The sequence below is a fragment of the Ursus maritimus genome, unplaced genomic scaffold (genome assembly GCF_017311325.1).
Source record: "Ursus maritimus isolate PB19 unplaced genomic scaffold, ASM1731132v1 scaffold_13, whole genome shotgun sequence".
NCBI lineage: Eukaryota > Metazoa > Chordata > Mammalia > Carnivora > Ursidae > Ursus > Ursus maritimus.
The window spans coordinates 44889387-44902259 of NW_024423675.1; the positions used below are offsets into that span (position 1 = coordinate 44889387).

General features: G+C 45.4%; 1 protein-coding gene across 1 annotated transcript in view; it reads right to left on the reverse strand.

Annotated features, from left to right (window-relative positions):
• The window catches only part of NHSL1 (NHS like 1), an 81684-nt gene that overhangs the window by 2184 nt on the left and 66627 nt on the right, over positions 1-12873 (reverse strand). The window contains exons 6-7 of the mRNA XM_040627492.1: positions 4794-8036; positions 4160-4292 (exon numbers count right to left, since the gene is read on the reverse strand). Coding sequence (XP_040483426.1) covers positions 4160-4292; positions 4794-8036 — 3376 coding nt within the window. The remainder of the gene's footprint in view (positions 1-4159; positions 4293-4793; positions 8037-12873) is intronic.

Below are 12873 nucleotides of genomic sequence, written 5' to 3' on the forward strand. Positions count from 1 at the left end.
ATTAACTTATTTTGGTGAGGATCACTTCAAAAGTTTCTAATGATTGTCATATTTTATCTAACTCTCCTATAGTGCACTGATTCTGAGAGCATTTCAGTGCTGACCACCCCTTTTTCTACTCTATCTTTTCTTGTTTGGTGCTAGCCCTTGGCTCATAGATAGGCCAAACCCCCGGAATATCCCCTATCCTGAGGTAAGCCCCCCCTCAGGTTCTAGAACAACCGTACAACTCTGTATTCTTAGTCATTCTAGAGTTTGACATAAAATTAGTCTTCCTTGGCTCTGACTAGACCATATGTCCAACTTTTCGAAATCCAGTTTTCCAGAAAACAAGACTGAACGAACCTTCCACACCACATCCTGTTGCCGGACTGACTTCGGAAAACCTCTAACCCATCAAGAATATCTAAGGAATGTGGGTGGAATGTGAAAGAGGAGGGGCCTTTAGGGAAAGTAAAGTGCTTCTTGGAGGTGTTTCTTATCCTCAGGCTCTAAAAACCTCACTGTTCCATGGCTTTTGTACTGAGAGTGACTCAAGGGTAATAAAGCAGATGAGCCAAGGGGCCCATAGTAACAACTTGGTCTGCAAGGAATCTCTCGGCGAAGTGCAGGTGCTTTAAGGAAACTCGGTACGTTTAATAAAGATCTCTCTCTGTTTGCTATAAAATTCTAGAGTATGCAGCAGGGAAAGGTAAAGAGGGTGCTATTAAATAGACAAATGAAGAACTGAATTTGAGCACTACCAACTTCTAGCGGTGCGACCCCGGGCAAGCTGCTCATCTACGCTGCAACTTAGCTTTCGTGCTTGCAAAACGGGGGCGCGGACACTAACCTCACAGGTTGGGGAGGATTCAGTAAGATAAAGAACCTCTGGAGTCACAAAGACCTGGGTTAAATCCCACATTAGAGCGTCCTTGCTCTGTAACCTTGGGCAAGCTAAAGTTTCTGATCCAGTCTCGTATCTGGAAAGGGAAATGACAGTAGAGAGCTCACACTTTATCAATAAAAATGAAGGCAAATAACAGCCATGAAGTGTCAGGCATGGAGGATGTCCTTTATGGAAATAGTTCTTCCCTCCTGCCACCAGGCCAGGCTTCAGTGCTGTTTTGACCTGGCCTACACAGCAAGGCACAGGGGAGGACGGGCCCCTCCTGGCTGCCCTGGTCAGTGCTCCCTGAGTCCTGTCCATGCTTCTGGCCAAAAAGAAGCTCCCAGAGCAGAAGACAGGAAGTGGTGAGGACTGAAAACAAAGTCTGAAGGGTGGCCAGAGCTGATGTGCCACCAGCCCCTTTGAGCCTGCAGAGCCTGGCCTCCGAGACTTTGGGTCAATGGCTCTGCTCCGTTGTCAACAAAGAGCGGCGCTCTGGAATACATTAATGACCAGCCGACAGAAACCCCAGAAATAACAACATCTCAGGATCTCAGAGCTGGAAATGCCTTCAGCTCATGTGGTCTGACCAGAGAAGGTAACTGAGGCCAAGGAGCGAAGCCACACAGCTTCAAACCAGAACTTTGCTCCGACACTGCACGCCCTCACAGCCTCTAGTGGTTCCTTCCCAAGAGCAGCTCTGTTCATCTGATTCTCGCAGGGACTGCTTTGTAGCCTCATTTTTTGGTTGGTTTTTAAAAGGTGAGGGTGTGCTGAGATCCACACATCAAGCCATGGCTACACTTGATTCAAGTTACAGTCTTTTACTATGGATTTCAAATGAAGAGAGGAGATGGGAATTTATAAAAGTTTCGTTATTTCTCAAGAGCAGCTGCCCCCCCCAATGAGAATTAAATCTAAACATATGAATTCTCTGCGTTTACGTACGTGTGTGTATACACACAACACACACACACACACACAGAGTGTGTGTATTTCTAAAGAAGATGGCTATAAAAAGTGCTCAAACAGTTAACACTGGCTTGAAAACTAATTACTTCAATAAATATAAAAATTTCACACCTCAACTGGTGTTCTACATTTTCCATCTGGCTTTAAATCTGAAGTGAATTAATTTGCATTATAAAATTTGAAAGCTGTGGTGCGGTTTAGATACTCTTTCTTTTAAATTATTAGCTTAGGTGCTAAAGAATATAAACTAAAACAAAGCCCTAAAAATCACAGACTTCAGATGGATTTTTCTGATGTCTGCTAACCCATTATCAATGCTAACACAAAAATTAGCAGGTGTCCTTGCTCTCTTTGCGATCCATACCCTACTTGGCCTTTATTTCTATCGCATGTACACAGAGTAACAGAGACTGGCTGATTCCCACATCTGCAGTAGACAGAATTCACTAGCGGGAGCAACCACAAATTTCTCAGTTCCTTAAGAAGCTTCCCAAAGTAAAATATGGAAGCGACCTTTGGCATATTTTTCAGAAAAGCACATAGTAACTTGGCCGCGCAACAGCTGGGTTCCTCACCGAGACCAAGTATTTAGCACACAGAGCAACGAGCACCGCGGCTTCTCCGTGGACTGCTACTATAAATATATATGCCCACACGGTTAGCAACCCAGCGCATTCCACACTAAATGAAAGACGTCGAGTCTTGGAAGAATTCCTAAGAGTTAAATTCCAATGGGTTTCATTTAATTCAGAAAATATTTATTGAGTGCTTATTATGTGTCTAGCATGGTTAGAGTTAGAAACATCTGTGTAAACCTCTAGAACTGCCACTGAAGTTGGTTTCAAAGGATGCAGCATTTTCATTTCACTGTTTTCAGAAATAACTTCGTAAGTAGCTACCTGTTACTTTTTTCTTATTTGACTGATTTTTTAATTTAAATTCAATTAGCCAAGGTATAGTACATCATTAGTTTTTGATACAGTGTTCAATGATTCATTAGTTGGATGTAACACCCAGTGCTCATCCTACCATGTGCCCTCTTTAATTTTACTGAGCCATCAGGAAGGAGGGCTACCATTTACCTCTTTACTTCTAATGAGATCAGAGATACCAGTCAGACGCTGTTAAAGAGGCAGTCTTTTGGGTCTTTGGGGATATCATACCAATACTAGAGCCAAGAGGTAAAGAACAAAATTCTTGACAAACACCTAATCCCCCAGCTTGGTTCCTCCCCTCCCCCACTCAAGTTAGATATTTATATGCTGCATGGGGGATTTCAAATAAGGACAGCCCTATGCTTTTCATCTCACGCAACAGCCTTTTCAGTTAGATTCCAAGAACTGGGAAAACAGTCCTGACACAAGGTTATTTACACAGAGAATCAAATGATTTTATAGGAAATCTGTGTTTCAGGCAGGAGAAAAGGGACCTCCATTCAGCACAGTATACAGGCCTTAGCAGCATATGGACATTCATAAGAATTATCTGAAAATACTGTGGTAAAGAAGTCGAGAAGGAAGCAAAGGGTTTATATAGCACTGTGGCTGAAAGTACTTGCCCATATACAATCTTACCTATTCTTACAATGACACTGTTGTGAATACAGGCTGTTTACAACCAGAAAAAAAGGTAATATATATAGTTTTCGTGCTAAATCATATTCGTTCTCTAAGGTGACCCCATGTAAAAAGTGTAACAACAGTTCAGGCAGTTACGTTGAAAAATTTACTCTATTTTTTTAAAAACCCAACAATTTCTCAAGCCAGTAGATGGCACTAACAGTATACACGAACAAACAAATTAATTCCTTCTGCTCCTGCTTTGAAAAGATGGTACTCTTGTATTGAAACATTTAAGTAGCCGAAGACAACGGCACTAAAACCCCCTGAAATTTTGTAAAATAAAAAGAATAATAAAAACAACCCTAGGAAAAAAGTCCTGTAGAGCGGGTCTGTGTATCTCATGTCCACAAAACACAGCATCACCCATTCTGGACTGGACTACCGGCTGCTCTAATCCAGGTCTTGTAAACACGCCGTCATATGACTGACACATTGCATTTTCTTGCCAGCAAGCGCAATGCCGAGCAGAAGGCACCACATGGAGTCTCTGTCCCCCACGTCATCGTAAAAATCGGTGGAACAAAGTAAAACAGAAATTGGGAGTCAGAGGAAATAAAAATACAGAAACACACTAAAAATAAATGATCAAGCTAATGCGTGACAGAAAAAAAACGCGAGGAAGACAAACTGAGGAACCATTTAGAAAGGCGGACTTGTAAAGCTCATCACAATTAAGGGGAAGGAGTTTTGGATATACCTGTGAATAGCTGCAAAGAGGTCTTCTGTGGTCCGGGGTCTACTGGGGGTCATCACCTCATCACTCCCCTCTTCCCTAAGGAAGTCACCGGCCTCCGAGGAAGAGCCAGCTGTGTCGGGCTCTGGCACCCCAGCTACAGAGGAGCAAACAGACACACACAGGGCACACAAGTGACTTGAATTCCAGTCTTCAGCCAGGCTTCCCGATATGCTGTCCCTGCCACTCCTGATAAAGTAAGAGCCGTAGGACAGGCAGCGCGGTCTGTCGTTTGCTCCTCATTGATCGCAAGAGCCAAAGCTCATTCTTTTGGGCTGAAGTCTAGAACTACTGAATCTCTCCTAAATTTTGTTGTAACATTTCTTTGCAGCTCTCTAGAAGGGAGATGACTACTCATTGCCATTTAATACCCTGTCTGCTGCAGACCACCCTACCCCTCTGTCTCCTGACGTTCAGTAAGCAATATCCTGACATCTAGATTTTTTTTTAATTTCATAAAATGCCAAGTTGGTAACCTAAGTGTGAGGCAGCACGGGCAGCCCACATGCTGCTGGCTTTCCCAGGAACACGCACTAGCCCTCTCTTCTGCCTCGGCTGCCTGTGGTTGGAGGGGAATGAGAAAGAAAAGCATACTCACGCCCTCCGTCCTGTAGAGACAGGCAGCTCTCCACGTTGCCTCCACCGTCTGTACTGTTCTCGGCACCTGGCTCCTCCTGCGAGGGGGCTGGCGAGACATCGGGCTGCACCATGGGGACATCGGCTTTCACTCCACCCGGGGACGCGGATCCTGCAGCTCCTCCCTCAAGGACCGGGCTGCCAGAGCCCGGCTCCTCGGCACCAGCCCTGGCTCTACAACTCTCTGTTGCTTCTCCCTGCGTGGGGCTAGGGGATGCTCCACTCACGTTCTCCGCGGGCTCCACTGTGAAATCTCTCTGCGGAGGTGGCACCACGAGGAACAGTTTGGGCTTCTTGGAAATGGGGGGTGGCTTCCTGCTGGGTGAAGGGCCGGGGGGCTCCTGGAGCGGGGTGGCCCTGGGGCCGGGCCCAGCCTCTGCCTCGCCGGTGCTGCCCGGGCTGCGGCTTGCAAGGCCACGCTCGGCCGCACCGTCCTGGTGACCCTGACTCAAGCTCTTGGCAGGAGTCGGCGGCGAGCTTGTCACAGAGGCAGGCTGGCTTTCACTCTCCATTTCATTTATGCTATTTCGGGATTTCAAGAAAGCAGATGGCTTTAAATGATACTGGGGAACAACCGGAGTTAGTTTTTCCTGAGATACTTGTTCATATAACAGTGCTTGCTCGGTTCCTGAGTTCTTTTTTACGGGCCTCAACTGTACCATCTGCAATGCTTCAGTGGTTATCAGGGGCATGGGGGGTCTGCTGCCCTCCTCCTTGTTAGAAGGCTGCCGAAAGGCCTCCCGGGAGCACTCTGACTGGCCAGATTTTTTGAAAGAAGGCCTGGCATCTTTCATCCATTTGGGGTCAAGGGGTGGGGCAGGCGGGGGAGCTGAGGAGGGTACGGAAGTGGGGGGAGGCGGCAGGGAGGCAGGTGCACACAGAGTAAGGGGGCTAAGTGCCCTGGGGGGAGGAGGAAAGCACGCGCTGGTGGGGGGAGAGAAGGGAGTGAGAACTTCTGGTGGTGGAGGGGGGAAGAGGGGAGACTGAGGCAGAGAGCCGTCGGGGGAATCTACTAATGGTGGGGGAGGAGGAAGAAAAGGGGACTTGTCCACTGGACATGGTGAGGGAAGAGAAGGGGATGGAACAGCAGCAAGGGGAGAGGCCAGCACCGAATCCAGCTTCTTCATTGTCCCGCTTCCTTCCGTGGAAGTATTGGAAGACAGAGACGTGGACGATGAGGAGATGGACACTGACGATATCAGAGAGGACTTCCTTTCTGGCACCTTGGGCTTGGTCTTCCCCTTCCCGTTTGCTGGTGACGCTGATTTTAAAAACACAGGCACAGGGGTGAGTGCTGTGGGTGTATTCGACTGGCTGGAATACCCACTGGACGGAGAAGTGACTCTGTGGGACTTCTCCGGCGATGTGATCTTTGGTTTGACGGAGCCACCAGGCACTTGGGGCAACACGGTCCTGGCTCCCTCCTGGACATGGTGGACTGGCCCGTTTCCCGCCGGCACCCCGCTGCCGGCCGAGCAGCCCCCGCTGGGGTTCCCGGGGTCTTCCTGCGTGCCTGTGTAGTCAATGTAGTAACCCCAAGGGTCCGTGTACTCGGACTTGACGCTGCTTGTGTCGCTCTGCGACGGCGTGGCCCCGCACAGGGAGTAGACATTGGGGGCGGTGGCCGAGGTCATGCTGCTGCCCGCGCTCACGGTGCTCTGGCTGCGGGAGCGAGGCAGCCAGGGCTCTTCGAAGTCACTGCAGGGGCTCTGGGAGGGCGAGCTGCCGCCCTTGCCCGGGAGGTTCAGCTGCAGCGAGTGCTGGAGCGAGGCGATCAGGCTCTCGTTCAGCGCCTGCCCGTTGGACTGGATGCCCTTCTTGGGAATCCTGCGCAGGGAGTCTGTCCGAGAGGGTGGCAGAGGTGGCTTCTTCGCTTTCTTCAAAGAGATGTTTCGCGAAAGGGACTTGTCATGGTAATGTGACCGGTCCCCCTGATTTTTCTGAGCTCTCCCATCAAAAACATTGACCACACTGTGCCTGGGGTTCCCGAAGCCATCGCTACTGTACTGGCTTCCAGATCCGTGTCCCGGGCCGGGGTGCATAGCCATGTAGTAGCCATCGTGCTCCTCTGAATACAGGGACCTGGCATCTTCTTTGGTGGATGTTTGGTCCAGACTGCCGCTGCTCACGTTACTTCCGGGAGGGGAGTGGCCAGGAGTTGCCAAGTGTGCTTTCAGTGGGGATGCCTGCCCGTTACTGGAGGCACCGTATTCCCAGGGCTCTGAGCTGCCAGGCCCCGTGCCTCCTGAATGACTGGACTCGCTCTTGCCATCCACATCCTGGGCGTGCACTGGGGAGCTCAGGTTGTTTTTATAGTTATAGCTCATGGCTTGGGATCCATTCTCCCGATTTGCTGGAGTATTTAGAGAGACCTCTGAGTCACAGAGGGACAAGAGCGTGGTTGCACCGGGGGGATGGGGATCTAAGGCCTGTGAGAGAACGCCGGGGTGACCCTCCATCCAGGTACCACTGGGAGACTGATGATCCTCTTTACTAGCATGCCTGGAGAGGAGCTGGTCTCTGGATTTTACCTTTGTGTATGAAGAGGAACTGGTAATTTTACTGTCCAGCTGTCCTGAACTCTGAGCAGTGTGAATAATCATCATCTCCGAAGAGGAAGAGAGTGTGGCATTTGGGATGATGCTGGTGGAGTAGGTGGCATGAGGAGAGACCACACATGCTGGGCTGATTATATTCTCAAAATGCCTCAGCTCCTGGGACTTGGGCCTCAAAAGCATTGCGGTCCTTGAGGCACCTCCTAAACGTCCTAAGTTTTCATCTACTTGTGGGGGACCGCTCTGGTAGGGGTAAGTGCTATCCAGGTCTTCTGCAGGGCCCAAGGCACCCAGGCGTGGCTCAAGGGACTGAACACTCGCCCTCGCCCCAGAACGTGGGAGACTGTGGAAACCGGCATCACTGTTGAGTCGAGAATGGAACACAATGCCCGCAGAATCGCTCAACACAGACATGTTCCCAGAGGAGCCTGAGAAGTGGCTCATCTGAGCAGCAATGCCTTGCCCCCTCTGGGCCCTGATTCTTCTCATTGAAGGTGGTACAACTTTCACTTCCTCGGTCTGACAGCTGGAGTCCCTGGTTTCTGAGCGCTGCCCAACAGACCGATAGCTATCAAGCCTTCCTAGTGTAGAGCAGTGGTCTGGGGCGTATACTGAGTGACCAGCAATGTCATCTTGGCCAGCGCCCGATGCTGGAGATAGAGCAGAAAGAAGCTTGTTATTTAAAAATATCTTAGTTCATCACCTGTACCCTCATCCCCTTCTTACCCTGCTGTACTTAAATATATGTATTTTTTGCATTTGATCTAGTTTCTTTTCTCCTGTAGGCACCTGAGTGAGAGTTTAAATAGTCACTGAGAGCTCCTAAAGTAAAAGCCTTTATTATGAATTTCATGTACTTCTGATCTGTACTTGAAATCCTCCCATAGGTTAAATGCTACATATGGAATTTTCAGTCACTCTCTTTGAGGTCAAGGCTGAGTGCTCTGTGGAAGGGTTACTTTTCACACCACCTCCTTTTGGTAAAGATTTTGAGGTGGCCTGTCACCCACCAGGTGACTGTGCAGAGCATCTGACAAGCTGTGACCGTCTTTCCCAGAGACAGATGAATGGAGTGGTTCAATCGCAGGGCTACAGAGAGACCATTTACAAGGGATGTTGGTATAGAACGGTGTTAATTACATTAATTTTTTTATGTCAGAAGGAAAGCCTAAGAAAAAATGATTTACAGGCCCATCTGTGTTGCAAACATTTCACTACCCATCTTACACCACTGTCATCTGTCTGTCAGTGACATTCAAAATCCAATAGCAATCTGTTGTGTTCTGGTGGGGAAAAAGCAGCAGGAACTGATCCAGTGAGCATCTCCTCAAATTAGGGCTATTCATTTCTCGGAGCTTTACAACCAAACTGAGGGTAGGTATGTTTAAATAAAAAAAAAAAAAAAAAAAAAAGGCAGAAGAAGGGCCAGAGATGGAAATGGATGAGAAAAAAACCCTTAAGTGTAGATAACAGATTTCAAGCTACCTAGAAAGGAACAGAAGCTTTAAAAAAAAAGAAAAAAAATCATGAAACCAACAATTTAGCCAAAGTGGAGAGGGAGAGGGAGAGGGAGAGAGAGAGAAAGAGAAAGAGAAATCAATTCATGCATAGTAACCATTAGGATACATTAAATCTTGAAAAATAACAGCATAACCAGTTTTTCTCTACGTTGTTTCAAAAACTTGAAAAAAAATCTCAAGCATGGGCTTTGCTGAGCAATGCAAGCTGAGTGCCTCTCATCTGCTCATCTGGGCAAGGACACTGGTGGTGATGGGATTTCTGGGAACTCCCTCCCTACCCCGCATGAATTAACTACATGTCCCTGACTGGATAGAAAGCCTTTTGCTCATCCGAATAGCAAAGGATATTACAAATACGGCAGTGATGTTCTTATATGAACCACAAAGGAGATGTCATCCCCTGAGGAATAAAGTGCCTATTCCTTCACTTGTGATGATGGAGAATATTTTCATACTTCTATCTTTAGCAGAGAGCATCTATTTCCTCCCCTTACCCTCTGCCAGGCATATTCACTGAAGACAGACAGACAGACACAGGTTCTCCCTCAGAAAGAGAGGAAGTGGGCCGATGGGCAAGAGCAGGAGAAAAATCCACTTTGAGGAAAGAAAACAAAAGATGAAGTGTTTGCCACTTGGGATTTCAGATGGTGGGAAACTGACTTGTATGGCTGTATCAGTTTGTACCAGTTTGGCTCCAAATATTCTAGATACCTTATTCCATTCAACAATGGATTTTAACAGCTTTTTCTTTCAAAATTGCCGTCATTTTTGCATGAGATCAGTGGTAGATTTTGAACTGTCTGTAAGGGCGATAATGTACCGATTCTCTTAGGTAACAATTTTGAACATGAAACCATTCTATGCTTCTGAAAATGGAATTATAGCCATTTCTTCACCATCTATAGTCCAGCACAACTTTCTTATTAAAATAATGTTTTTCTGAAGACCTTTAAAAAACATGTAAAAAACAACTCACAAATCATCGATCAGAGGGACCACTTAAGTTCTATTCCCAAAACAGATCCTCTAATATTTTCACAGTACAAAAAGTGTTGCATATTACAGGACACAAATGAATGCTATCTCGACTAGAATTAAATAACAGAAACAGACTATAAAGAGGATCTGCGAACAAATACAGACCTCTGAGATGCTGCTAAAAATCTTGGTGGGATGTATCTGATTTTACTATAATATAAAGAAATAATGTATTTTTAACTTATTACATAATACTACAAGGGGATGTCCAATTTTTAAAAAACACGTGATCAATGATGACAGACATCTACAGGTTAGTTAATTTAAGGTTTAATATGTGGGTTTTTAAAAAGTTGTGTCTGGGGGCGCCTGGGTGGCACAGCGGTTGAGCGTCTGCCTTCGGCTCAGGGCGTGATCCCGGCGTTCTGGGATCGAGCCCCACATCAGGCTCCTCTGCTATGAGCCTGCTTCTTCCTCTCCCACTCCCCCCGCTTGTGTTCCCTCTCTCACCGGCTGTCTCTATCTCTGTCAAATAAATAAATAAAATCTTAAAAAAAAAAAGTTGTGTCTGGTCTCATGTTCTTCTTAATGTTCTCAGTACAAACTATCAATAATTATTCAGAAGGGAATTCCTTTATTTTATTTTTTAAAAAAGATTTTATTTATTTGACAGAGAGAGAGAGAAGGAGAGAGTGAGCCAAGGGGAGAGGGAGATGCAGACTCCTCACGGAGCAGGGTGCCTTCCTCAGGGCTTGATCCAGGAACCCTGTGATCAAGACCTGAACCAAAGGCAAACGCTTCACCGACAGAGCCACCCAGGTGCCCCAAGAAGGTGATTCCTTTAAATGAAGCTTTTTCTGCTGGGGGAAGAGATATTGTTCCAGGATATCCAAACTATTCCGTAGCCAAATATAATTATATAACAACAAAATGATCCTATCCGATTCTAGAAGATGAAAACTCATGATGGGTTGTTCAAATATGTTTCTATGTACATTTAAGATAGCAGGAGTATAGGAAAAATTAGAAATTTTGTCTGATTCATTTAAATGGAAGGCAACAAATTACAAGCCACAAACTGCTTGAAACAGTAAATATTATACCTTGACTTAGCACCATAACGTGGCTCACCTCTAGAGTCCACTATTTATGGATTCTGAAGTGAAATCTGCATAGAATTAAGCAGAATCAACTCTCTAATTCTGTAAGAATCTCTGGTTAGATTTTTAAAAATCCAAATCCCCAACAACTTGGGCAAGGTCTACTGGATAGCAAGTATCTTTCCTAGTGAATGTTTTCTTTTCAGATAATCACTTCTCTTTTTATCTGATTTGTCTGACTTGGCCATACTTCCCCACGTTTCATATCTAGAAAAGACTGATTTTTAAGGAAAATACTAAGTGTCTATTTTTGAGAATCATTAGTTAGGTAGTACAAAGCTTTGAAACACCAGACACTGTAAGTACAAAATATTGGGGAGAAAGGTCAAGATCAATCAGAAGTTATAAAATGAAGAAAAATATATGATCCAAATTTTCTGTTAAATGTTACTGTATTTAAATGTTATTTTCCCTTACTCTATCAATCCTTCCAACAAGCTTATCTCTACAATGACAGTTGTTTGTTTTTCTTTTCTTTTCTTTCTTTCTTTTTAAGTAGCTCTAACTTAGATACTGAGACTAGGATCCAGGTTATGTCATCGACTATGAAATGACATCAACTGTCTCCTGTTTGGCAATCACAATGCAATGATATGGAGAAAGCTGTTTTCTTTCCTCCGGCATTACTGGTGTTTCTTTGTTACATGCAAAAGAGAAATGAACATGGGCCCTGGGGAATCAATCATTGATTTAAAATTAAAATTATAGAAGACATGATTTACCTAGCTGATCAGATCATTCTAGTAAGGTCAAAGAGGCAACTGAGTTATTGGCTCCATACTGGTTGGTTCAGTAATAAAAGTGATAAAAAGTTCAATATCTCTGAGGTTCTAGAAATTGGATTTTAAATCAATGAAGACACTGAGAGAATTCCTATTGAATACTTATGTGTAAGTATATCTTTACCTGGGCCAAACTATTCTTATACTCTTTGCACAAAGCCATCCCAAACTACCTATTTGGTTGTACAGCCACTAAAATGTAGACTACCTCGAAATACCAACCTTGTTATCTTACAAAGGGTCTGTCTTTAAAGTCACTCCTTTAGGTTAAAGAATGTCCCCTACAAGATCAGTGAAAATATAAATGTTACCTGGGTGCTGTAAGAAATTAGCCCATTAAGCATCTACTGAACATTAAGAGTTATGTACTAGTTTCTCACATCAGTTAGCTGTCACCTAAAAGGAGGAAAAATAATAAAGAGTCTGAAAGAATGAGATCCGGGAGCACTGGCCCAGACCTGGAAGCAGATGCAGGGGCATGAACCAAAGACAAATTTCATGAATCCTGTGGATGCAATCTTGCCTTTGTTTGTGCTAAGACCCTATGTTATGGAATAAGACGGGCACCTGTGTGTCATCTGGGTCACTGGAACTACCTAGAGCAAAAGCAAAGCATCGCTATTCTTGTCTCACTGTGGCTTCAGTCTGGAACATGGAGCATACCTACTGTAAAACTGGATGGCAGTAAGAGAGAGAATACCAGGTAAAGAAGAGTGAGCCTTCCGTCCCTACTACAAGGCATTTAAGCAGGGGCACTGGGCAAAAACACACAGGAACAAGGTCTGTAGCACTTGGAAGCTGCAAAGCCACCTCAAAGTGCTGTGGCAGGTAGATCACCATAGGCAGGATGGACTCATATTGACTCAAAGACTCCTGGGCACATTCAGAAATAATTATTCTGAGTTTCTAGACTATAACCTTTAACAGTAAATACAAGTAAAAACATCAGATGAAAGTAACGGTAAGGAAGTAACTCCATAGGTTGGCTGAAGAGAAAGACGCGAATTTCAAAACAGGTAGTATTAAGTTCTCTACAATAATTATAAA